We start from the raw sequence: 27531 nt of genomic DNA, 5'->3' as shown, positions 1-27531 counted from the left end.
GAGACACTAATAAAACCCCATGCGATTCATCTGGCATTTCTCTCGTGATCGTGTTCAGATAAGAGAACTTTGGATTTCACACTTTTTTCCCTTCTGTTTTTCCCTACTGCAATTCCGAAGTTTGAAATTTACATCTGGGCTTTAAAATATGGGAATTAGCTTTTATTTTTCATCAGTTTTCTTTGCATTACAATGGATGGATCAGGAACGGGTATACGTGATATTATAGTAAATAAAATCCTCGTATTCAGGATCACACTTGAAGTCTGGTAATACACAGTGACACCATATAGGTCCCAAGGAGACATTATGGTTGTAATGGAAATATCACATATCTCATATCCCAGGTCTGATATATCAGCTCAGCAATAAAAAGAAACAGGATATTTGCAACTATATTTTAACAGGGATTTTGCTGTTACCATGAGAACATGGATTACTTGGAAATTTTGGTGAGAAAACTCTTTAATGGTTTCATCAATGTCCAACCCCAGGAGATTTCAGTTCTTTCCCTGCTATTGAAAGACCTATTAATGCAGTGAAAATCAGAAACGTATGAGTGTGCTTCGTTGGTGTCTTACTGTACATCTCAGGCTCAGTCCATGTCAGATGGTCCCTTCTATCACATTTCAGGATTCCCAAGATCAGATGTGGGTTATGCCTAGAGACACACGTCCGCTAAGAGCTCTTCACAGCTTGACATCTTCCCAGCTTTGACTGCTGAGAGGTTCCCTCCATCTCCACTTCCCTCTGGCTCTTGGGATGGTTAATGCTGTTACTGAGCAAGCCTCGAGATGCCTGCAGGCCCTGTGATGTGCAGGGAACCAGGCTAAGCCAGGACTTGAAGGCTTGACATGGCTCAGCCAGCCAGAAAGGCCTCATGAATTTCCTTGTAAAAGGAATTTCTTAGGATTCAGGGAGACTTGTATTACATAATCCTTTGAAAACAACATCTGACACAGGATAAGGCTATCCCCTTTGCGAAGTCCCCAACAGAACCTGCAAGATGCCATAAGCACCGTTATTGTTGCAACTCGCTTTGTGCCCTTCCAGCATCGCTAGCATCCACAAAAGAACTTAAACCAATTCCCAAACACGGATCTCATAACTTCACCTCAACACATTTGGTCTTAATCTGAGTGCCTGGACCGGGATGAGCTCTGCAGGGCTGTAATAAAACAAATATTTTGCTGCACTGAGAACGGCTCAGTGGAAGGTTCAGTGTCAGGTCAGCACAGCGAGTTCTTCAACCACGTTTTGTTAGACGTGGACCATGTCTTCACCTAAGGAACTGTCGCAGCTCCATAGCAGCTGGTGGGGTGGAAGTGATTTAAACCTGGATTTGGTCAGTGTTTGAGGGCAGTGGGCACAGCCCCAGCTTCCAGAAACAAACCCCAGCAGTGAATGAGGGACTTCCTGTGGTGTTCCCTTTCCTTCTCTGCCCTGCTCAATTTGGATTACTTACAGAAACAAAGAGAACAAGCAGCCTTGTTGCACAGACTAAGCCCAGGTGAGTTACTGGGAGCTCCTTAACAACTGGCCCTATAGGGAGAGCTCTTTTAATTGCTTTTACCAAGCAAACCTGAGCCACCTGTTCCGCCCTCTTAAAGCAGGGAGGAAAGGAAGGGAGTCACAGATGTGGTATAAAAGGGAAGCAGAGCTGCTTGGGAGAGGACCTTGCTTTTCTGCTGCAGCATGAGGCAGAGCTTAGGAAGTCAGTGATGCTTCCTTTGTGCTGCTATTCAACTGGGGCAGAGCCAGTATGGACATCAGAAGGATTTGTGAAGGTTAGTAGCTCTACGTTCCTTCTCTATCATGCTGTTTATCAGTATGCCATGGGTGAATGGAAAAGCCCATCTCCTTGCCAGGTGATTATGAAAGCCCTTCCTATAGAGAATGCTGCTATACTGAAGTTCTTGGTAATCCTACACCTGTTTTTTGCCACCTTTCTTGTAGGTGGGTGCTGCTGTAAGGTCAAGATAGTTCCCTTTCAGTTTAGTGAGAATAGACTATGAACCTTAAAGTTCAGCTCTTTAGGTGGTAATTCCTTAGATTGAACTGATTTATCAAGTGGCTTTATTAAAGGTTTATACTTCCCTTGTCTGGGAAGTGAATCATCTTTTACCTAAGTGAGCAGGTAGCTACTGAATGGTAGCTCTATTGTGCCTGTTAAAAGCACCTTTCTCATTTCTAGACTCATACCAGCCCATACAGAGAGCAAAGAGGATTGAGAAAGTTCATGAGGAGGACTATGAGTGGCACTGGAAATAAATGCAGGGGGGTTGGTTCCAGGTCTTGGACCTCTTGCTAATTAATTACTCACTGATGTGCACTGGTCTTCAGAAAGATCAGCCTTACCCACCACAGAGTATCTCAGCTCAAAGCGGAGCTATCAATACACACTTGCAGACCTGGGTCAGCAAGGAAGCCATTGTGTGCTTGTAGCAGCAGTGGATGATGCTCTACACCTGGGCCTGGTAGTTTTACTGCTCTGTTAATTCAGCAACTCCATTTACTGTAATCTCATGTCTCTTGATAGAGCCTGGCTCTTCTTGTTCAATGAGACAGTTATTTACCAAGATACTTCAGGAAGAGAAGATGCTTTCTTGGTTGGATTTACTGCAGAAATCCTCATTTGGGATGTCTTTTCAGGAGAGGACATTTAAGGAAAGATGGATCTAAGCACACATTGTTTGTTCCGTGGCTGCCAGTAGAGAGGTTGATGTGTTCTGTCCTTGTAGGAGCTGGTTAAGTGAAAGTATTTCTTTATGGCCATTGCCACTTATCCTTTCATTTTGGAGCAGCACTAATCTTTCTCCTTTTAGGGTGTGTCAGTACATTTACAGTCTATGATAAGTTGCCCTGCATTGAAGGGTTTACAACCATATGTATATTTCTGATTTTTTGGGACACATACAGAGCATGTTAAAAACCAGAAGTCCATTGTTCAATCAATCAAGTTAATCCTGGTGCTCCTTGATAACTATAGCTATCGCATTTCAGAGTGATTTTATTGGATATTACCGGGATTACTTGTAGTAGCCACTCAGTCTAGACAGGGGTTTCTATTACAGTGAACACAGACAAAAGGGTAAGAAATATTAATGCCCAACATCCATTAACCATGCACAAACTGCATATCGGGGAGTGGATCCTGTTCACTTGGCTGTGGTTCCCCCTCTCTTTTGTACATCTCTCAGGAGGGCACTGGCTTTTTCTTAATTAAAAAGAAACAGGTTGCCTTAATAAAGGGAGTCTGGGGGGATGGAAGAGCAGCTTGAGAAGAGCTTTGAGAGAACTTTGTCATTTGGAAGTTAGATGCTTTGATGAACTGTCCTAGTGTGGAAAGGTCCAAGTGTTTTGGCCAGAGAGCTGTCTTCAGGATGGTTTTCTCTTGACCTTTCTGCAAGATGGGAGCAGGGGCATGGTGATATTCCTTATAGAATCATAGAATAGTTACGGTTGGAAAGGACCTCAAGATCATCCAGCTCCAACCCCCCTGCTATGGGCAGGGACACCTCACACTAAACCATGGCACCCAAGGCTCTGTCCAACCTGGCCTTGAACACTGCCAGGGATGGAGCATTCACAACCTCCCTGGGCAACCCATTCCAGTGCCTCACCACCCTCAAAGTGAAGAACTTCCTCCTTACATCCAATCTAAACTTCCCTTGTTTAAGTTTTAACCTTGGATCTCTGAGGATCCTCTTGTTGCAAGAAGTGTGGTGAAGTTGTTCTCAAGACTGTCATCAGCGCTGCATAAAATTATCCTACCCGTTGTCTCTGAAACAAACCCCTTTAGAATCACAAGCGCTCCAGGAATGCTGCTGCTCGAATGGATGTAATGTGGCAGTGACCAGTGACGTGCAGTTCCCACCACCCCCTGCAAAACAAGTCTGCTACATTAGGGCAGTTGGTGGATTAAAATTAGGCCTCGTTAACAAGGCACTGAGTGGGGTGGTGATGTTAAACTCTAAAGCATTTTGAATTCTACTCCACACGTTCAGACTCATAACATGGGCAAACATTGCAGTGCTGCCTAGACCATGGGTTGTGTTACAGATTGTAGTTTGGCTATGGTGTATCATAGACTGGTTTGTGTTGGAAGGGACCTTAAAGCTCCTCCAGCCCCAACCCCTGCCATGGGCAGGAACACCTTCCACTAGAGCAGCTTGCTCCAAGCCCCTGTGTCCAACCTGGCCTTGAACACTGCCAGGGATGGGGCAGCCACAGCTTCCCTGGGCACCCTGTGCCAGCGCCTCAGCACCCTCACAGGGAAGAGCTTCTGTTGGCTGACCTAGCTCAAAAGTAGGTTTGGTGGCTCCCAGGTCTCCCCTCCATGCAGAGGGGAATGAGCCATGTGGTTGGTTTGGTTTGTTTTCCCTGTGAGTTGTGTTTGTATCCCTATTTTATGACATGGGAATGTTGCCATCGTGAGGTTAAGGGCCCAGTTTATCAAACTGTGCAAGTACCTTGTTCTCTGGGTTCTATTAATTGGTAGTTATGTTCTTAATCTTGTTATTAATATATTAAATGCATAAAACCTCTAGAGCAGGACAGTGCAGTTGGCTTCCTTCAGATTTTAGGCTTTCCAATGAATGTGTGTTTCCTCTTGCTGTGTATATGTTCATCCAGAAGCTGAAGGTCTGTTTGGCCTGATGCACCTCCTCCCTTGGACTCTCACTGGTAACAAACCAGGTATTTCCAGGCTATTTCTCATAGCAGCATCAGAAAGAAGAGGGAAGCATAGATTTCTGCCCTCATTTCCAGGAAGATCATCATGAGTGGTGTGTTGTGCACCCTTGTTTTGAATGCAAAGCCTTTCAGGTAAGCCCAGGGCAGCAGCCTTCTCCACGCAGTCAATGGGTAGACGTAAGCTATTGCTTGGAGAACAAAACCAACCCCTCCTTGCAATAGATTTCCTTGTGTTCTTGCAGGTGTGTGCACTGGATGTGACAGTTCTTGCTGTGTCTTCTGCTGTAAGGTGGAGGGTGATCCAAAGGAAGCATATGGTGTGCTGTTAGAGCCTGGGAAGAACAAGATAGGAAAACCTCCCCTATGGAAACACTGCCTTTGTCTGGGCTGTTTTGCCAAACAGCATAACCTGGCTCTATTGAGAGAGTTGAATTATTGCTGTATAGCTTTAAAAACACAGGATCAAATTATCCCTATAATTTGAGGCTGTTTTTTAATAAGGGTTTTCTCTTGCCTGTGGTTCCCTCTGGTTTCAATGCTCTCAACTCCTTGGTCAGATAAATAACAGCCTAGAACAGCGCTTCTAGGAACAGATGATGCTGGGTGATGCCTGGGGTTTCTGTGGCTTTCACCACCCTTTAGAAGGCTTGGGCTTATGCGTGTGCTCTTCAAGGAAACAGGGAGAACAACTTGGGAAGGTTTTAGCTGAAACATCATTTAAGACTGTTCACAACTTCCCCTTCGACTGGGGGAGCTGATGGGAGGGTTTCTCTCAATATAACTGGGCCCTCTCAGTCTGTGTACACTTACCCATGGTTTTACCTTATTCTTTTGTACTTTCCTCTGTCTTGCTTCCTTGTTGCTCATCCATTCTTTCATGTCTCTGTGCTCCTCTCGCTGTTTCTACTTCGCTGTTTCTCTTCCCAGTTCTCCTGCAGTTCAAAATTACCTTGTCTAGAACTGTTCCAAGCAGCCCTGGCAAAAGTCATCTCCTTGTCAAGGCCAAATTATGCTCTTGGTCTAACGTGGAGATCGCATCTCATCCCAAATGTGCCTACATCGAAAGGGACAACACTATAGAGATGCTGGAGATGAGGGCAGGGAAGCTTGGAGGAGTGTGCCATGGGATGTCCCTGCTTCACTTCAAGCTTGTTTCCACAGGGCTATCAACAGCTGAGGGAGGATGATGAGGCGTGAATGAGAGCAGAGAACACAGCTCAGTGTCTCGGATCTTCTGGAGGCAGAAGATGGGTCCGGGTGCTCTGGGTCTGTGGGAAGCTGTATGCACAAACTCAAGGCCTGGGTTTTATTATAGAGCTTTATTAAAACATAGCTGGGGATGGGAAAGTGACTGGGCCTAGGAAAGCAGAACCAGAGAGGTCCTTACCATGGAGCATCCAAAGGTTTTTGGCTGATTCCCACTGGCCTGTGGATGAGGTCAGTGCTTTGAGGAAGCTGGAAGCAAGGAGGTTTCTTCCTTGTGCCAGATCCTCTTTGATCCCTTCTCTCCCTCCTGCTGGACACCCTGCAAAGCCTGGCCCTGCAGTGCCAGTGGATGGCAACCACCAGGAACAGCCTGTAGCGATGTGGGATTAACCGTTGTGGAGGATGACTTTCAAGTCCTCAGATTTCCCCTTTTCTGCCCAAATTATGCTACTTGACAAATCCACTGCTTGAGTGTGCTGTCACCTCCCCGCAGCTCCCACTTCCCAGCTGTGCAGATCAGCTCTGGATTTCAGGGAGCAAAATGCTCTTCAGACCTAAAGGCAGTGAACTGCATTGATTTATGTGGCCTCTGTCTATCCTGTGAGTTTTTCCATATTCCATTACTTCCCAAATGCCACTTGGGCTCCTGCAAAGTGAGCAATCAATGGGACAGTGTGCTAATGTACCAATGGCATTGACGTTGCATCCAGACTTTTCTCTTTAACGTTCTCAGGGATGTGGACACTTTGGAAGTTTCAGGCTCTGAAGGAGGTAATAATCATCTGTGGGAAAGGCTGACTGATAGCTAGTTCTTTGGCCATCTGGCTGGGAGATCCTGGCTTGTACAACTTCAGGCAGCTTTAGAAAGCCTGAAGATGTAGATGTTTAAATGGTGATTAATAACAGTTTTCATCTCGGTGATTCTCTTGGCAAAGCTCTTGCTTTAACATGGGCTTTCAATAAAGCTCGGCCATCTAAAACTTTCATTTTAAGCAGAAAAATGCTTCTAAAGTTTCAGATTTAGAAGCTATTTTGGATCTTAATAAGAATTTGCTTTTGGGGCAAAGCACAGTTGGTAGCTGGACTGGTGGCTTCTAGGTAAAACCACGTCCCTTCTGTTTGCTGCACTTGCAGCTGCTGAAGTTCTTGGTCTTGCTTCATCTAAGTATCTTTTACTATCTGATAGGCATGAGAGAGAAGGGGGGGAAAATGCCTCCAACATCACCAGTAGAGAGGACTTCATTTTAGTCTCTTCCATGACTCTTTGTATTGATGTGGGAAGGATCTGGACAGGTACCAGGGTGCTGGGGAGAAGAGGATGCTCTGTAATGCACACAGTAAATGGGATGGTCAAACACTCCACTGTGCTTCACAAACTGTTGTGGGGTACACAGGCAGCAGGATGGCCAAGTCCACCAGGCCTTTGTGTAGGAGCAATGTGCCCTTCATCCTTATCTGTTCCATGACCAACCTGCCATTAACAGGGCAAAGTGCTCCAATATATAAATGTGTTGGGCTGGAGGCTTCTGGCTTAAGTTGCATATAAGGTCCTACAGAGACAGTAATGACTGTGGTGGGAATCCTCATAGATGCTGCTGGGTTTGGACAGATAAGCAACAGCAAAATAACCAGAGAAATGTGGAGTATTCAAAGAGAATTATATAGGGGAAAACATTCACATATGAATTGAGTGGGTAAAATGACTTTCTGGGATGTGGCTCATCCTATTGCCACATTCCTGCATGCCTCTCACTTCTCCAGGAAGAAGTTAGCAAAGGGAATAAAAGGAAATCAAAAAGTTAATCTCTTCCCTAACTAGTAGCTGTATCTCTTTACCGGCTTAGCACTTCTGGGGCATATATCCATGCAGGAACCCCAGTTGTAGCTCTTTTTATGTGTATTGACTTAGTGGAGTGCAAACATGTTAAAAAGTTCACTTTCTCCTTTATACGAGTCTATAAAAAAGCTCTTAAAATGGAGTCATAGGGTTTCAATGAGACAAATGCATGATCAGCCGAGGCCTAACAGCCCTTCCCAATGGATTAGGTGCTGCAGTGTGAGAAACTCTAGGATGATAATCAGCCTGGTGAGTCTTCATGCCTCCAGCACTATGTAATGACACCGAATACAGTGATGCCTCCAAGTTATGATGGAATAGGTGAGGAGGATGCAGTAATAGCTATCACTTGTGATACTTGAGTCCAGTTAAAACTCTGTTTGCAGAAATCTCTAGGCAGCAGAGATTTCTTATGCATTTATGGGAACTTGAGTAAAACTAACCATGCACACACGAGCTTGGAAGTGTTTCCAACAGCTCTTTGGACACAGTAATGCACAGACCTAATTGTAAACACATGCACAAGTGGATCAGTGTGTTTTCGATGCCTGCTTTTAGGAGGAGTAAGACATTAACATATTTTCTGCGTTTTACAAATGCACAGCCCAATTGCAGCTCAATAAACTCCACTTTATAAGTTCTCCTAAACTGATGACACCGGTAGAAAATCAAGATGCTTTCCAGTTGGGATTTGGGAAGCTGCAAGACGCGACAGAAGCGTTCCTAATAGGAGGTTTCAGCACCAACTTGAACTCCCACGGAGTTATCGGCAGTCAGCTCTGCAGTGAGGAATGGATCTGTTTACAGCGCTTCCCGGGGAAGGGATCGATCCCACTGCCAGAGCAGTAAAACACACATTTGCTGCAATAGCACAGAAGCAGGTCACAGCTTCCCAGAAGGAATCGCTTACTGCACAGAGCTGCCTTAGTGTGCCTTAGTTCTGCACACTTGTTGTCCTGTCGCTTACTGCAGCCGTGCGAGTGCTGCGTTTGCGTTCTGTGCTGGTTGTTGAGATCCCAAACATGATCAGCACTGGGAAATGAAGGAGAACAAGCAGGCTCATTCCTCTCCATGTCTTTCTAGGGGTGGTATTGATTTTGGGGGGGGGGATCAAGAGCAAAACTGAAGTGTTTGAACGCAGCCCCCAGCACAGTGCATTCTACAGGCTTCACTGAGCATCAATAGGAAGCACCTGAGCTGGTGCTGAAGTGGTTAACTGATAGCACAGAGCTGTTAGGAAATCAGCCTCCATCCCTGGCACAACTGCTGCAGGAATGCTGCCAGGAGCCAGTAGCTGAAAGCCTCCCTAAAAACAACAGGATGACACTGCTAAATGCCTGGAGTCTTAAATGGTTGGTAGCTTGTCAAGGTGACATGCTTGTGGTCTTTACTGAAGTGCAGGTTGAGACATACCTCATAGACATGAGTAAGCAATGCAGTTTGTGGGCACTTCTGATGTCATTACAAGAACAAAATGTTATCTGCATAATTATGAAGCTGTATTCTGATGGGGATTCTTATTTAAGCCTGTTCCATGCTCCAGCAAAGCAGAAAATCCCTTTCTGAGCACCGTTAATAATGGAGCATTAAGAATCCATTGATTTTTCTTTCTTCATATACATCTATTTACTTTTAAAACAACAGTTTTGGTGCTTTCTAGGGTTGCTTTCTAAGGTGCTGCAGAGATCTTCTCCCTGGACCTGGCTACAAGAAGGAATGGTTCTACAATCACCTCTGGTCATGTTCCCTGTGCCTTGTCAGCAGCATCCTTCTTCCCAGTGCAGCCCACGGCAGGGCCTGGGACAGGGATTTACGTGGGTGATGTAGTGAGGGGGGGTATGTTGGCTCTAGGCAAAGTGCATGGGCCAGGAGAGATTGATGATGTTCAGAGATTGGTTTTGGTAAGGATCAAACTGAGCCTCCTTGTGGAGAAATGAATGATGGTTAGTGGTGGATTTGGCAGTGTTAGGTTAATGGCTGGACTTGATCTTAAAGGTCTTTTCCAACCTACATGACTCTATGATTCTACATGATGCCAGAGGACTAAAATACCTCTAACTTCCCCTTGGCAATCTTAGTAGAGTCCACGGCCATGTCCTCAGGGATGTTCCAAGCATGGACTCGCACCTAGGCAGTGCCTCCAGTGGTGGTGGGGTTCTCCTGGGAATGCTCCTTGGGGACTAAAAGGGCTTTTCGGGCTGTGCTGACCCAGCCCTGCCCTCTCCAAACCCAGTGAGTAAAGGTGCAGCATTGTTGTGTGCAGAGCTGTGATAGGTTTGGGAAATAGGGTGTTCCTTGCAATGAAAAGGGAAGGGAAGGAGTGTGAACACTACAAAGGGAAAGAAGGGAGAACGCAGGCAGGAGGGAAGGACGGATGGGTGATTCCTGGTGGTTAAAGCTTCCTGGAGGCAACCCCAGTCCCCCCAGAACCTGCCCGGCTGCTCCTTCCACTGGTGCCACTTGTGCACACCAGATGCATTGGCACAAGCAAGGGTAATGCAAAGAAATGGCCACCATCAATCAGGCTTTGCTTGTTGAGCCACTGGGAGTTTGTACCTGGAGAGGCTGAGGAACTGGTCCTGCATTTAGTGCTGTGTCCAGCCGAGATGTGGTCAGACAGACAAGAGGGGACCAGTCCAAGGAACCTGGCTCCCTCCAGGGATTCCCACAATGCAGAGCCCTGACACTGAAGGATGTCAGCAGGCTAACCCACATCTATTCCACTTAATACAGCTTACTGCTGGGATCCATGGATGTATCTTAATACAGCTTGCTGCGGGGATCCATGGATGTATCTTAATACAGCTTGCTGCGGGGATCCATGGATGTATCTCCCCAGGTTTAAGGCACAACAGTGAATTGAGCAGTAGAAAAAGAAGGCAGAATGAAACCCTTTCTTGAGCTGGGCTCTTGAAGAACATGTTAAGTATAACACTAAGTTATGAAAGTATAATGTTAAGTACAGCATTAGCATTATGTGGCTTTATTATGGACACGTATCCACTTGGATTTAAAGGCCAGTGGTTGGACGGTGGGAAGGGGAGAAGGGGAAGCATCTCTTTTCCTGTGTCAGTACAAAGGATGATGAATGATACCAGGAACAGCTGCAGTGCACTTGAAACCATGGGAGCCCAGCTGATTCCTGCCATGCTTCCCAGCCAACAGGCACCACCTGAGACCTGCCAGGTAAAAACCAGGCTCTGTGCTTTGTCCAAGTCATTACAGCCCCACTTGGGGAGCAGAAAGCAAGGAACAAGCTTTGCTTCATTGCTTAAAGAGCTGCTCCAGAAGGGGAAAAATACCTGGAAGAAATGTTTCAGTCCAAGGTAATATTTGCTTGGGTGCTTAAAAGTCTGTGAAATGCCCCGCAGGTCACAAGCCATCCATCCTGCTGCGTATTTCTCTTTAAGAAGGTGCTTGTAAGTACTACTGGAACACATGTGGGATGAGGGGTTGCCATGGCAAACAGGTCTTGGCACTATTTAAGACAGGGTTTTATGGCAGGGCAGAATAAATAAGCATGTTAAAGCCACATACAGGAACTTGTTGGCACATACATTAATGCTCCCAAGGGCTGCAATAACTTAAGCATCCTCCCTTTAAACGTTTTTCAGTGTTTTTTCTCTTTTATTGACTACATGCATTTAGTATTAGGGTGAGGAATGTCCCATTTCCACCCCCCTTTTGAAGTGAGTGATTGAGGCAAAAAAGGGGGACTGTCTAATAAATCAGAAAGGGGCATTGTGCACGGACAAGAGGGGCAATTTTCCCATTCCTGACATACATGAGGATAAGCCAGTGTGAGACCTGGCTGTGCACTAAATCCTGGCTTTAGATAGAGTAGGTTGGCCTGTTTGTGTTTCTGATGGGGCCTGAATAACCAGCAAGAGTTTCACACTGTTTGCTGCTGCCTCTTTCGTGCCAAGCCCGTCTCCTACCACATCACAGCAAGGAGCTGGTTACTCCGGCTTTAGTCATCTTATGAACCACTTGTTCTGTTCCCAGTTTGGCTTCCCAGTTCACACCAGTGAGCCCTGTCGGGTCTGGAAACACTCCCAGCTTTCAGGAAGTGCTGCAGGGAGGCAAGAGGCAAATCTGTGCCTGGAAGAGGGCTCAGGGTTGTGGTGCTCTTAAAGGTGAACATAAATTACTCTTGATAATGAAAGCTCCGGTTTAAGAAGCGTTATTAGTGCATCAGGCTGGGCTTTATTAGCTCGGAGGGCTCGGAGCCATGTGGGAGGTGTGACACTGGCTCCCTCTTCTGTGGGAAGCGGTAACTTCCCTGCCTTGGAGGAGGAAGCTGTCAGCGCAGGCCAAGCGCAGTCTCCCCCATCCCTTCCCACTTCGGGTCACCAGTAGAAAGCGCATCAGTGCAGATGCGCTCACATAACACAGCTGGAGGGCGAGTGGTCCAGTTGCATCCTCCCCGGCGGAGCAGAGGATGGCTGAGGCTGTCAGTAATTGATTTCTGCTCAAAAACTAAGGAACTGGTGAGTGGACGGACCTGATTCTGCCTGGTTTGTTGGTGAGAAAGTGACTTGGGAGACAAGTCTGGTTTTACTGGTTTATGAGGAAGAGCATCCTCCCTGTGAGGGTGCTGAGGCACTGGCACAGGGTGCCCAGAGATGCTGTGGCTGCCCCAAGGCCAGGTTGGATGGGGCTTAGATCAACCTGCTCTAGTGGAAGTCATCCCTGCCTGTGGCAGGGGTTGGAACTGGATGAGCTTTAAGGTCCCTTCAACCCAAACCAGTCTATGATGTTCTCTATGGTTTCAGGGTGAAAGCTGTAACGTATTTTGCCTTTTGCCCCATTGCCAGGCTTAGGCCAATCGTCAGAGCCGCTTGTTTCTCCTAAACTTTCCTGTATGCTTGGCAATCACTGAAGCTGGCTCAGGCCTGTGAAATGGGGAAGGAAACGGAGCAGCTTATTTCATGAAACATACATGTTTAATACTGCACACTGATAGCTTCATTATGAATTGCAATTTGCTGAATAAGAGAGCTCACAAGGGAGGGACAGTGCCTGGAGAGAGAAGGAAGAAGAAGAGGGAGGTGATTTTATGTCTGTAAAGGTGTCTCCCGGGTATAACTGGAGTTGAAGACCTACCGTTTCCTTCCAGCTGTTTGGATTTGCTGGCAATTAAAGCCTAGTGGAGCTGTCAGGGGCTGTTGACAAATATATTATAAGCAACTTCGGTTAAGTGAAAGTTACTTAGAATTAATCCATCCCTGCACAAGACTCCTGTTTCACTTCAGAGGAATGCGCCAGGAGGAATTCGTACGCTCCTGGCCGCGTTCGGAGAACCTCCTCAAGGTGGAAACTTGCAAATAGGGCTACTGTAGTATGTAATGAGAAGCTGCAGGGCTTTCAATTATCCCACATAGTCTGTCTCCTTGCAACTTGACTGACAGTTAATTATGCTGGTGCCATTTTTTTTTTGGCAGTGGAATTTAATCTCCCAGATGGAAAGCAAATCAATCTGCCCATCGCTGCAGCTGAGGCATACTTTGGCTCAACTTTAATTTATTCTCCTAAGCCCAAGAAGGCTCTCGTCGTTTCAAGGTACAAGAATATCACATTTCTGCTGTTACCCAGGCTGGTGGAAGAGTTGGGATTTCATAGGCTACGCTGGGAACCGTTGCTGCTCCTTCCTCCGCGTTCGGAACCAGCGGCATCCTGTCCCCTTGATTCCCGTTCGTGGAGTCTGATGGGGAAGAAGCATTTATGAGCAGGTTGCTAGTGATAATGGTTAAACATGAGTTGTGGAGGCATTAAGTAGGATTCTATGGAGGAATGAACTAAATCTCTGAAGAAGTTGACACGAGAAGGAGTCGGTGGCAATTTTCAAGCGCTTTAGCCAGTGTGCAATAGCCTGGCTCCCCTTGGGTTTCATGTCAGGGATAGGGAAACAATCCTCTATTTACCTGTACTCTTCAAGCCTATCAATTATGCTGCTCCCTCCGAGCTGCTGTTACAACTTGAGGCGTTACTGTCCTCTGTAAAACCATCGCAGAGCAGTGTATGTGACTGGTTGCCACCGGCTACAGACCTGATCCGATCCTCAAGTACTCGGGCACCTGCAGCTCCTGTCAGTGGGAATTTTTTTCAGGCTAGAAAACCTGATTTTAGCTAGGATCAAGGGGAAAGGAGCTCGCAAGAACATGGTGTTAATGAGTGCTGGGAAATCAGAGCCTTGTTGTTCTGCAGACTTCTGTTTGGTTTAATGCTGTTTCAGGCTGGTATGGTACTGATGCTTCTGCCTTTTGGGATACTTTGATTTCTTAATCTGTTGGGTTATTCAGTGCATTTTTTGGAGCATTTACAAATAGAAAGGTTCCCAATTCCCCTTTTTAATGTAAAAAGCATTTCTAAGAGTGTTTTGCTTACACCTAATGAGTCTGATTCTCTTTCTCACACTTGTACAAAAACACAGCTGTTTTACTGACTCTTCCTTAGTACATTTGGAGGCTGAAGTGTTACAGGCCCTCTTACCTCTAGCTCTTAATACCCATATTCATATTATGCTTATTAAGTTGATGCTGCTCCTAATAAGCCCTTGAATGACACTTTAATTATCATGAAATCTTGTACACGGAAGCATTTGTTCATGATGAATCTCTGGAGAACAGATGTTGTGATGCTGTCCCATCACTGCTGTGCTGTGTGATGTATTTCTGCAGTGTGGTAGTTGAGGCAGCCTGTGTGATGGCCTCGCAGCCTGCAGCAGGGAGATCATGCAGTAGATGATCAGAGCACTAATTAGTCTGCAGGAAGAGTGATCAATACCTGGGGAAATTTGGTGCAGGAGCAACTGCAATTCCTTTGGAAAGAAATGTCCTGTGTGCCTTGTAGCTACGTTTGAGGTTATAAATGCTGTTTAGAGCTGCAGGTATTTTGTTGAAAGTGTGCATGGGAATTGAGCTCACCTGGAAATCACCAACAAAATGGAGCATCATGAACCCCATCACTGCCACCAGATGTTCAGACTCAGAATTTTGGTAAATTCAGGGTTACATCAGCCCATGGCAAAGCTTGGCACATCAGCGCAAGTAGGTGGCAAAACAAAGACCAACCCCAAACTATGGAAGTATGGTTAAGACTTTTCCCAGTTCCATCCCTGTTTGTGGCATGGGGTCCCCATTTCCCCATGCTTTCAGGTGAGCAGGCAGCAACCAGCAGCTGGTTGTACAATATGGTACATATTGTCATCAGCTTTAAACTTCTAGGATGATTAAGAACAAAACTGAACATCCAAAGGGGTGACATCCGGCAAGGAGCTGAAGGAAAAGCAGTGGGGTTTGTTACTGGATCTTAAATGAATTGTGAAGTCTGGAGGGCTGATTTCAGTGGGATGTAACACGAGGCTGAAAGTCTCACCTGTCCATCAGCACACTAACCAGCCAGCAGCCTCATCTGCATTACTGCTAGCAAATAATCCACCCTTCCCAAATCGTTTCAGGCAAAGAAAGGTTACACAAATGTTGTTCATTGCTCCCATTTTCAGGATTAAAGGAAGGACTTCAGGGGAGCAAGGAGAGCTACAGCATGGTTATTAGCTCTCTTCTTTAGGGGGGGAAATGACCCCCAAACTTGGGTTTTTGCTTGCTTCCTCTCTAGGGCGCAGCCAGGCTTCTGCTGGGAGCTAATTGCAGCTACACCCAGCCTGGCAACCAGGCCATGAACAGGGCAGGGTAATTACACATCTCACACAGGCTGACAGCTCGGGGTGAGGGGAGCTTCAGGAGGATGATGGCTGTAAAATCAGAGGGAGCTTCTAAAGTTACCCAATTTGGTGCACCCTAAGGACAGCATTACAATGAATTTTTGTACAGTTGACTGGAAGCAGGGAAGTGGTGAGAGCAGGATTTGAAACTGCAAGTTGAAAATGCTGTTGGCCATAAGATGTTTTTCATCTTTTAAAGTATTGAAACACTTAAAGAATGTATATTTTAACTACTGTTTTCAGGTAAGATCCATAAAGAACTTACCACCAGTAAGAAAACAAGCTGTAAAGGCATTTTAACTGTGGCAATCCCAAAGTGCAATTAGTGTATTTCCTTTGCAACTGGAGCTTGCACATTTATCTGTGACAAGCAAAATGCAAGAGAGATTCTCAAAGCAATGTTGTTCTGGCTGCAGTGCATGTTAGGAGGAATTCCTTCTCTTGTTTCCCTTGTTATGCATGTAACATGGTATAACACTTTTCAGGCTCTTGAATACACACCATAACCTACTTGGGCTGTCCTGTGTGTCTGAGTTCGAGTGTGTTCTAGGATCTCTGCCTTTCCTGACAGAGCCTGCTGGATCCTGGAACAGAAGAGGCTTCTTCAGGCTGTGGGGAAGGCAGGTGAATACTGATGCAGAGGCAGGGCCAGACTGGCTCACCCTCTGTGTACAGAGACTGTACACAGGAGCAAAACATAGGGCACAGTTACCAGTTAAGATGGGAAGAGAGGCTTCCTGGAAATGGCTGGGCTGTGGCCTGGCCCACCATGGGATAGCAATGAAACATCTTCCTTGTTGAAGATGTTGTAAAGTGTCCTTGCTAGGTGATTTTTGGTTGCACAGGGTTGTATACTAGCTATAAACTCTACAGTGAAAAGAGACTGAGAGCTGCAACCTGTACACACATTTTGATGTGCATGTTCTTTCTGTGTTAAAAATCCCCTTCTGTGCTGAAAACATCAGGGTCCTTCTCACACCAGGTGTTCCCTGAGGTACCTGCTCAGTTGTGCTTTATTTTCCAATCCTTTTAGTGACACCTAGTGCGACCTGGGGGAAGTGCACGTTTTAGTTTTCCTCACAAGAACCCATGCCACTGCAGTTAACACACTTCAAAATCAAACTGAAGTCCTTAAACTACACATCTTTAGTTTTTGGTATTCCTGAGCTGAGTGAACAGTCAGTTGGCTTTGGTCCACTCATTCCCGAGTGGCTGTGAAATCTCTTTCAGAAATGAAGTTTTCCACAGAGATGGAAAATGTGTGCCTCCTACCTCAAAAGCAGCCTAAACACTTCAAAGGAAGAGCTTCCTCCTCTAAGTGAGCATTCCCAGGCAATGGCTTTTGGACATGTAACCTCTTCTTTCTCACAAAACTAAGTGGCTTCTGTAAGGGTTTATGTTGGTATGGATTTCAGCTGTGTGAATGATACAGCAACCAATACAAACTGGGCTCATAAATGCTTGGAAAAAAAATGCAGAATGGCTTCAAACAGGCCAATATTAAATGGCTGGAACTAGTTAAAAATTCCTAGGCCTTGCTTGGGCTAAAAGGCTTCAACGTCCTAAACTAAACCACCCCTGAAGTCAGATGCTGAACAGAAGGATCCAAAGCACTAAGTGGAGAAAGCCCTGACCAGAGCATCTCTGAGCATCCATGGGTTCAGCCAGCCCAAGTAAAAGGCTCAGCATCACCACACACAGTTCCAGGCCACCAGTTCTGATCTGTCCCTCTCACAACTAACTATCCACTTAGAAAACAAAGGCTTAAGGTCAAAATTAATCCAAGTACACCACCAGCACCAGTTCAAACATTTTACTAAATCAATTCACACAATCTCAAAATTGTAAATATAATTAAGGACAACAGGGTTTCTGTATCTGGGTTTTTTTCTCTTCCAGATTTCTCATTAAGACAATAAACAAACACAAATTAGGTTTATAGCATCTGTTCTTTAAAAAAAGATGAAAGGAACGCCACTCGATGTATCGATAAAGCACCACAACACAGTTACAAAATAGGGTTGGCCTGTTTCTGTCACAAGTAAAAGACTACGTACTCCTACCAGCTTCCTGCCTCAATCCAGACTTCATTAAAATAAAACTATAAAATCTCCTAGATTACACTAAGGTCAGACGATGCCTGGTATACAGTGCATTAACAGCAGTAATGCCAACTATCAGTGCCAACAGAAAACAGTTTAGAAAGTAAAAACAAACAAAAAAAAACCCCAAACAAAATAAAAACCAACAAAAATCCACCTTTATTCCCCTAGATGAGCAAAATTCAAAATAAGGGGTGCTCTGCTCCACAATGAGTTAAGGATTTGGGGAGGATGAGGGGTAGAAGAAGGGGTGGGAGGGCTGGTACTGCAGCTTTCCAGGCTTAGTTGGCATCTAGTTTGGCCATTTCCTGCACGTAGATCCCTATACTCTCGCTGTCAAAGAGCACGAAGTACACAGTCTTGATTGAAGAGGACATTGTTGACACGAAGTAGCTGGAGATGGCTTTCAGGATGAGCTGAGCAGCCGTTTGCTTTGGGAAACCATTTCTAGGAGAGACAAAAGGAAGGAAGGAAAATCAGGACTTGCTGACCCAGCTTCAGATGGTGCAGCCTTGCAGGGAATGTGCCAACTTCTCTCTACCGCTGCATGGTAAATACCACTGCAAGGCTCAGTGGTTACAGCCTGATTTAGAAGCTGCAAACTTGTCTTCTTACACTTATAATATTCAAAATTCCCAAAATATGGATACAGAATCTACACACTTTAATGGGTTGAACCTTACAATATCTGATGGGTCAATTACTCTCATTTAACAGACAGGTAAACCAACAGCCTGAAGGGCTCAGGAAGCAGCTATATATATATATCAGGGCTGCAGAGTCAAGCCTGTCCTGAAAGCAAACCAACCATTAAAGAAGAATAACAAGGGACAGAGAACTTGATAAAGAAAATGGAGCATGAAAATATAGAGTACAAAATGGTTTTACCACTACTAATGGTTAATAATAGAGCACAGCATTTTAAAAGTTACTTGTACAGCCTTGCTGCAGGCTGGAAAGGAAAAGAGAGTGAGTGCTAGTAGTTTGGTAGCAAGAAACAACTCTGGCAGCACCCTGAATCACTTCACATGTGGTAACACAAGTAAAGCAGCCCGAGTGATGCGGAGAGCCTCCTGGGTCACATCAAGCCTTGTCTGGATGGATCAGTCTAACTTTACTGGGGCTGGGAAGCAGAAGTACCTGTGTCAGGTCTGACCTAAGGGACCTGGTGGCTTTTCTATAAGCCAGCCTCAGCATCACTTCCAACACTCCTTACATCCTTTTTAATTACAGGCTGACTCAATGTAAGTGCAGTCCTAAAGAAAAGATCTTGAAAAGCCATCTGCTTCGTATTAGCTGCAGAGATCTGAAAACCAGAGGCCTTTCTACTCCTCCAGCTCCTGCCTCCTCCTGGAGAAGCCACAGCCACGCAGAATAACCCTCACTGCTTTCCTAGAGGACAAAACTCTGCATGACTGTATTTCAAAGCTCACTGCCCAATCTGGGACCACTTCTCACAAGCTTTCTCACATTTTTATCCAGCAGCCCTTGTCCAAAAGTTGTATCTAATCTTAGAACAGGTCAAGCACAAGTAGAACGGTCTGAACAAAGCCATGACTTGAACTCTGAAGTTTTATAGGTCATGGCAAACTCCTGGTAACTACACTGAATGAGGTCAAAAGCTCTGCTGCTCCATTACCCATGAAGTACTGCTGCCCACCGAGTGGGGTTTCACTGCAGCCCAAGTCTTAAGCGCTCCCCAAACCACAGTGAAGCATGCTGCAGTAACTAGCCCGAAGGAGATGGGACACAATCACTGTTACAAGTGGGACCCAAACAATGGGAATGAGCCCACTGAACATCACCTGGCTCCCCGTGCACTTAGAGACCCACAGTGGTCAATATTCCCCATTATAAAGCATGTAGTATTAATACTGAGTCACAGATTACACAAGTGACTGAGTTTGTCAGAGTTTCCTCAGCAATTCCAAGAAGCTGGGCTAAATCCACCTCTGGCACTAACAGGCACCACATCGCTTAGCATTTGCTCACTGAAGCACCACACTGATCATACATGCTGTTGTACTCTCCTTCTCATTACATGCTGCAAGACACAAAATGAGAAAGGCAACCGGCTGTGTCATGGCCCGCTTACTGCACATTACCTTACCATAAGATATACTCTGAGAGCAATGCTGTACTAGTGCTGCCTGTAATGTGATATTATACCTGCTGCCCAAAGATAATGCTTGTTATATTTCAAAAAATGATGTCATGAAATAGCTCATGCTATTTCTTTTCTGAAAATGACAATTTGTCTTTTACTGAAGAAGGGGGGGGGGAAGGCAAAAGGTGTTGTGAAAAACCTTTGTATTCTTCCAAAGCCAAATGAGCTGGTCAGGGAGAATCAGCTGGGTGACAAGTTAATCAACTGAGAGCATAGTTTTGACACAGGAGCTGCTTCCCACTGCCAGCTTACCTAGAGAACAAGACACAGACTCAGCATGCCTCCACAGCTGATCACTTGCTAGTTACTTATGAATGCTGCATCCTGGCAAATACTGAACAGATCTTCAAGGAATTTTGCTCCTGAGCTGGAATTGTCATGCAGGCCAGTATCAAAACCAGGGTATGCACTGCTATTGAATCGCTCACAGAGGACACAAGTCATCCAACTGCCACTTCAGCAGCATGGTCACCACAGGGCAAGTGAAAGAGCAGCAGCCTGGTCAGAAGGAGGCATGCACATGGGGAAGCCAACAATGTAAATCGTTTAGGACCACACTCCCAAAAGAAAGGAGAGAGTAGAAAAAGGAGAAGGAAGGTGCTAACCATGTGGCCATGGGCTGCAAGGAACAGAAGCCTCTTGCACTGATCTAGTGGTCTGAGTTAAACTCCTGCGAAAAGGCAGTGTGAGGCTTTACCAAGCCAGTGTCAATTCAGATCAAAGTCAGAGCCTCAGGATGAAATCCCTACTCCAACGATGGTTTTACATTCAATCCCTAACTCTCCCTTTTCTCCTGCTGGCCCTACCAGACTGAACTCCAGGCTACCTTTGCACCGCATCCAACTTGTGCTTTCCACAAGTTGGCCGTAGCTGAGCATCTGGCCCGCTGAATGCTACAAGTATGTGATTTTATTTCCCCCCGTGATTTATTTGAACTGCCCTCATGTAATCCCATTCCTCAACTATAAAAGAGAATGAAACTGTTTATGTGGGTTTATTGGGTGATGTCTGCTTGACAGATGTCTGTACTGGAGCAGCTGCATACATGTGGTGTCTCTGGCATTTGCTGTCTTTAAAAGCTTGACTTTTATTTTTCTTTTAATGCGTCTGACTTCATAAAGACAAGTCAAGAGCATTGTCAGAACATATTATGTTCTCTCCAAATTTAATTTATGCTTAAGTATCTCTAATTAAGAGGAAAAAGAAAATACACAACCTCATCTATTTCTCAAGGCCTTTTGATTCCTCTCCATCGTTTAAAAGCACCACTTCAACTGGCTTGAGTGAGAATGATGTGCACATGCCAAGTGGAGGACTTCGCCTCAGATCTTGCCTGTCAGTAATCAGGTTTCATAACAGAATGTGAATCTAATGATTGTTTGGGGTTTTATCATCTTCCAATACCAATCAACTACTTCACAGTGAGGGTTGGGAATGATTCTTCCCTGGGAGCTCTCCAGGAAAGACAGGGAAGATACACATAGTCTTGCTTTTAGATAACCAATTCCATAGTTGCTCTACAGGCTGTGGAGGAATAGAGTTTCTCCCAAAAGCAATTCAAAGCTTCTCTTTGTAGTGACTAGCCCATGAACCTCACAGCTAATTCAACAGGTTAGTACAAACCCTTTGCTATACTCCTCTACTGTTGCACAAGGTTTGCTCCTGTTATCCTCTTAAAAAGACTCTCATGCAAATTAACCTTATTTGGAGCTTTGACTCACACAAGTTGTTTAAATTCATTATCCTTATTTATTATATGAAACTTCTACGTCTTTATTGCCATTCACCCAAAAGCTCAAATATCGCTTTCTGTTCTACCCCACAGAACAGGGAGGAATTAATCCAGGGCTGCAACACAGAGCAATGGGAAGAATATTCTTCCTGTACCTCAGCCAACTTCTTTCATGGCAAATTCAAAGGGGGCAGGTGTGCAGGGTTAAATACACAACCATGTTGTTCAGCCTAGAGTTGGCCTCATACAGAACCATCATTAAGGTCCAAGTGTTCCCTCCCCACCCCAAACCCAAGAGCCTCATATTAACAGCATAGCCCAGACTCCACAGGCACTGAGCATCTTGCACAAAGCTAGAGGACCTTAACTTTAAACTTTGGCTTTCAAAGACCACATCTTGAGAATCAAGGCATTTCAGGTTTGCTGCATAAATGAACACTAAGTCACATCTTCTGGCTATCCTAGGACATACATTGCAGTAAGTTTAATTATGCACTAAAACTAGGCAAAACGGACCCCTTCATGTCCTCCTCTACATCCCAATTTATGTGAACTATTTGTCTGAAAAAAAAAAATCTCTCTTTTAGTATCCTCTTTAGAAGTTTATTTTATGCTATTTAACCTATTTGCATGCTTTAAGATTCTGCAGGGATTACTATGAGACCTGCCTGAACTAGCGTTCATACTGCAGGCTCCACACACAGCTTGAACCAACCCAGAAGAAGCATTTCATTTAGGGAATGGATTTAAACAAAGAATAAAGTCAGCATTGTACTAATGGGTTTGTACACGAGAAGGGACTGCAACATATGAGATGGCACTTAGAAAACGTGACCTATTTGGCACTGGGTTTGTGTAACAGCCTTACCTGCCACTGCCAATTGAAGGAAACGCAATTGATTTCAGCTTCTTTTCATCAGCCAGAGCCAAGCAGTTCTTCACCGTCTTTTCCAGCAGCTCCTCGCATTTGTCCGAGCCCCAGCCTGGGCTATTACAGTGGATCACAAATTTTGCAGGCAATCCATGGCCAGCACTGACAACAGCTAGTAAAAACCGAAAGTGAAACATAATTACTTTCCTCTCCTTAGGATTAAAAGAGTGCAAATGTGATTAAAATCGCAAACAACTGACAGACATTCCTTTAGCCCCAGTGAATGTTTTAGATTACAAATCACACAGCCTTAAAATATAACAACATGATTACAGAGACTTTGTATTTTCCATTTCCAGCTGCACTTTGCTGTGGTAATTTATAAATCATAGCTATAATCGAGCTTATTTTCAAGAGAGCAAGAATTCATGGCTGACATCAAAGGAAACATTTAAATTGGGGTTTGTGCAAACCTGTGCAACTTGGAAGGAAAAAGGCAGGAATGTTTTAGAAGCTAAACCTGTTCAAGGGATGATCTTGCTTTGGTTCAGTTTATTGCAGAGCTACAGTAAGTGTCAATCAGGGTGCTGGACAGTCACATAAGAGACTGTGAGACCTTCAGCTAAATACAATTTGTTTAGGTTGTATGTAAAAAGAAACCACACTACTCACAAGAGCATAAACTGAACCTTCACAAAGAGTCAGGCTCCTAACACGCTTTGGGATATAATTATACAAGCCACAAAAGCGTAGGGATAAAATGGCAGTTTATGCCTTCAAAAACAAGAGTAAAAATGCCAGTAATTTAAAAAAATAATAAAAAATAAAGAGGTTTGTAAAGGTGCTTGGAGAGCAGAAATCCTCCACTCCATTCTGGAATGTTTATGAGGTATTTTGTTATTTAAGTGTAGTAGAAAAAACCTCTTGGAGCACAGTCATCACATATGGATACTATCCTATAGCTGCTGCAGGAAAGAGAAAATAGACTTTGTCCTATGGCATTCTGACTGGAGGTGAATCAGAAGACTGTGTTCTTAAGGACAATGGAAGCATGAGCATTTCTGTTCTGATGGGTTTGCAGATCCCCAACATGTTCAACAGCCTCACTGTTAGGCAATGTTAATTTGTCATAATGTGCAACTAAAATGTTGGCAGATTCAGAATACATCATAAATCCCAGGGGAAAAAAAAAAAAAATCTATTAAAAGCAGCTGATGTATCTCTAGTCAGATGTGAAATGTGGATAATAACTTCATCCTGCAATAATAAAACACTGTATTCACACACATCACCAACTTCACTATTTCTCAGGGACTGTTTTCTGGGGTTGTCATTAATTAACTCATTAGGATGCTGTTGAACTGTTCATTACCAAGAGCAGTTGTCCCTTAATACAAATGCAAATTCAAATGCTCTGAAAGGGGAAGTTATGCTTCTGCTGTAGAAAGAGACAAGCATGCAAGCATTCTGTGCTGGGTACAGTTACATTCCCGCTAAGGATCCTGATTATTGGTAGATTAAAGGGATATCTATATAATTGAGAAGTCTGAAAACTGGGTATCCATATGACTGAGAAACTGACGTGTATCAGCTCTTCTCTAGTCCTCCTACAAGTCCCTGCCACCCAGTTTCTCACGGTGCAGTGTAGAGCTCCCCATGGGGTAAGATTGCCAAGCAGCTCTCACATCTGGGGGAACTTTCCTCTCCAACTTGCAACCTATTTGTAAGCAGCTGGATCTGGGCTGATAAGGAATGCTGTACAGAAGAAAAACATAAATAACTGATTCTACAAACTTCTGCAGGACAAGAATTCCAAGCAAAATGTATTAAAAATTTTAATAAGCCAGGGGAAAAATAACCCCAACTCGATGTATTAAGCACCAGAAGTAAACAGTTGTAATTTTTCCTGTCAGAGCTGAAGCCTTACATCTCCCCTTCAGCTTTAGTTAGAATTCGTTTACAAAACTGCGCACACTGTATTTATTTTTATAGCATAAACACAGATGGCAGAATCAGCCTCCTATATGAACAACATGTATCAGCAATTTCACAGATGGTGTAAAATTATATCTCGCCATTACCACACTTTATTACGCATATAGTAGATTTTTCTCAGATATTACATAAATTTTGATAACTAGGCATCAAAAAGTCATAAGCTTTTATAGTGATGATTTTGGCACTGACTAAACCAAGTGCCCAAGCAGATGCTGAACTTTAAGCATGTGCTGAAGTTCAGTGAAAGTGGGCAGCATTTCAGCAAAGCAGATGTTTAACAGAGTTGGACTCAACTCTTCTGAAAAATAAGAGTCTCATGAACTGCTTTTCTTAATAATCAGTGTTCACTGTGTATGTGTATACCTGTTAAGAGACTGCTCTTACTAGGAGTATCACACCACTTTCCTGGTAATGGTGACTTAAGATGCAACATGTGTACATTAACTTTGGAGAACAGAAGTATCATGTAAGCCATAAAAGCTGCATGCAGACAGTAGGATCCCAAGCATTGTATTAGGGCACTAGTAGGAGCTCTGCTGTCTGAATGCTGCAGACAGTGAAGCCAGTGCCTGTGTGTTTTGGCTGCATGCTCCCGAGTGCAGATCCTCACCTCCAGCTATGTCCAATGGCCCGTTCTTTTTGCGGAGCTCAATGACAGCTTCCACAAACTCCTTGCCGCCTTTCTTTTCCAAAGTGCTCCCTGAACAGAGAATGGTTATTTTACTCATCTGATCCCAGTTTCCACAGCAAACATGTGACTCATCATTATTTTATGACATTCCTCTAGAGTTTTCTACCCAAACATTTTTTTTTGGGGACTGCAAAGTAAGATCTAAACCTTTTGGGACTTGAGAATTAGCTACTCATTAAAAACAACAACAACAAGAACAGAAAGTAAAACCAAAAGAGACAACCCTAACAACCCAAAAAAATCTCACATTGGTTTATCCCTTGCTAACATTCTCCAATTTCAATGTCAAAACATCTGACATGACGTCCCTACCTCCTTCCTTACCACGAGCATCTGTTAGGGTGCAATGTTCGAGCAGGATGTGCTAGCTCAAGAGTGGTCGAAGGTTCATAATTCCTTCCCCTAAGATTCATTTTCCCCTCTCTCTTACAAATTGCTTTAAAGAGCCATTTGCCACAATAAGAATTTGAAACTCACCTGTTCTTGGTCCCTGACCCCAACAGGTGGCACCAGGAATGAAACAGTCTCGTGAGTGCAGCGGGCTGCTTTACTTGGTAACTGCCCAGCTTGTTGAGCCACCTTTAACCAAGAGGAAGAGCCTCAGAAATAAGGAGAATCTCTAAGGAACATATTCCTCCCATGAACTTCTCTAACTACAGCTAAGGAGCTGGACAACGCCATTCTGGGAGGAGAAGAGCTGTGCAGTGTTTCGGGGCAACCAAAATGTATGCTGTTTACAAAGGCAGTCCATCACTAAATGGTTTAGATCTTATTTTGCAGCTCTAGTTGTAAATATTAATGTATAAAAAAGAAAGCATTTTCCTAACTACATAAGCATCCCACATAATTTTGTACTGTGCATATTAATTATAGAGGTAGATAACACAAAAAGCAGTGATGTTTCATGAAGTCTCTGATTTATTACTTTGAAAACTGATTTCCATCAATTCAGAACTAGGATCTATAAAGAGCTAGACATTCATTTGGTGAAACCCCTTACTTTCATTGATAAAGAAAGAAAACAAATGCATTTTCTGATGGAAGTGCACATACTATATGCTCAAGGAAGCAGAGCCCTTCCTCCAAGAGTCCATTTCCTAAATAGGGTTATAGCTCTAAGTACTAAGAGGACTGAAAGATGCTTTTGTTTTGACACCATTGCTAAATTTCTTCCAAACTGGAGATTAAATATTGGAAACAATGCATTCAAAAACTGACCCTGTGGCCCTGCCTCTATTTTGCTATTGGGAAGTTCTTGCTTTTTGAGGTACAAAAGCTGAGGACGATTATAAAGTGTCTGTCCTTCTTTCCTTTTGCCTTTTTTCATAGCCATTTCATACTGGGTGCTTGCCAAAAGCTGGATTGTGAGGTCAGACTGTGGAGGTCAGAGTGTGATTTTCTTTTTGTGCTCATTTAAGCTTTCTTATAGAAATACTTCAGTCTAACCTTATTCATAATCCTAAGAAGTTTCTGAAACTCCAAGTAACCCATCCCTGTGCAGCTCGGATCTCACAAATCTCTTGGGAAAGGCAGTAACTGCTCTTTCTGTAGCAGCAAAGAGTCTTAGGAGAGTGCTAAGGAAACAGATCCACATCAGCACGGAGGTGCCTGGATATGTGCTGCCCTTCCAAGGCAGGGACGTGCCAGGCAGCACGAAGCCCTTTGCTCAACCAGCCTGATGCAGCAATCTTACACAATCACTCTGACAGAGAGGGGATGGGGAGGGAAAGCAGCAGTCTTCCATTCTAGTTATATCCCTGTTGTATGTATTTCCATACCATTCCTATTTATATTTGCTTATATTCCAGTTATATTCCCCTTAAGTCCATGAACTCAGATCAGTCCAAAACCCCATGACATGCATAATCCTTAATTTCTCTTGTTTCAAGGGGAAACATAATTAAGCCTTGCATAGAACCCAGGAACAGAAAAGATCTATTAAGTAGGTCATTTCTTTGCCATTGCAAAGCTGTTGTACATTTAATGGAATTTAGCCTAGTTTGGTTTAATTCAATCCAGAAGGATCAGCTTTTTCCCTTCTACTGGGAATTAATTCATAATTAAAAGCAATGAGCAACACTGTCAGTCTATTTCACTGAGCTCTCTGCTTGCAGAGCTGGTCTATAGAAGAGCAAAAGCAGCGTTTGGTATGACTCAGTAAGGTTTTCTGCATTTACTCCTCAATTATGTTCTCTTTCTGATTAATAGCAAGGGTTTATATTGAAATTATATTTCAGAACTAGGTTGTAAATTAGCTTCATCTGGGAAAGGACAGACTGTAGTTAAGCATTTTCCACTACATTAGCAAGTTTCTTGATGGAAGTCTTGCTTCACAGCTTCAAGGTTAGTAGCTTATTTGCTCACAGGCATAAATATGTGTCACTCCCATGAGAATAAGATCATTATCTCATGCTTTCCAAGCAGGCATTGGTATCAGTGTTGAAAACAGCGTTAGCAGAAATTTAGGCTCTAAAATTCTCAGGATAAAACCCCAGTACATTTAAATTGT

At 44.2% G+C, this 27531-nt stretch overlaps 1 protein-coding gene and 1 long non-coding RNA gene across 6 annotated transcripts in view; one reads left to right on the top strand and one right to left on the bottom strand.

Moving 5' to 3' along the window:
- The first annotated feature begins 1701 nt into the window (after positions 1-1701).
- Positions 1702-16083, top strand: LOC134173734 (uncharacterized). Its single transcript, XR_009968375.1, has 3 exons — positions 1702-1787; positions 13183-13300; positions 16033-16083. It is a non-coding gene; the product is annotated as an uncharacterized LOC134173734 (long non-coding RNA).
- Positions 16084-17259: 1176 nt separating this feature from the next.
- Positions 17260-27531, bottom strand: part of LOC134173733 (core histone macro-H2A.1) — a 43162-nt gene continuing 32890 nt past the window's right edge. For 4 of the 5 annotated variants that reach the window (XM_062638069.1, XM_062638071.1, XM_062638068.1 and 1 more), the window contains exons 7-9: positions 24942-25031; positions 22331-22505; positions 17260-18010 (exon numbers count right to left, since the gene is read on the bottom strand). In XM_062638069.1, the coding sequence (XP_062494053.1) occupies positions 17845-18010; positions 22331-22505; positions 24942-25031 (431 nt within the window). In that variant the 3' untranslated portion in view covers positions 17260-17844. Of the gene's footprint in view, positions 18011-22330; positions 22506-24941; positions 25032-27531 lie in introns of those variants that run through there. The other variant, XM_062638072.1, reaches the window with a different exon arrangement.

The sequence above is a fragment of the Pezoporus occidentalis genome, unplaced genomic scaffold, assembly GCF_034315485.1.
Source record: "Pezoporus occidentalis ecotype Australia unplaced genomic scaffold, CSIRO_AGI_Poc_V1 ctg55, whole genome shotgun sequence".
In the NCBI taxonomy this organism is placed as follows: domain Eukaryota; kingdom Metazoa; phylum Chordata; class Aves; order Psittaciformes; family Psittacidae; genus Pezoporus; species Pezoporus occidentalis.
The sequence above is the reverse complement of the archived record's forward strand: the minus strand, read 5'-3'. Positions and strand labels throughout refer to the sequence as shown.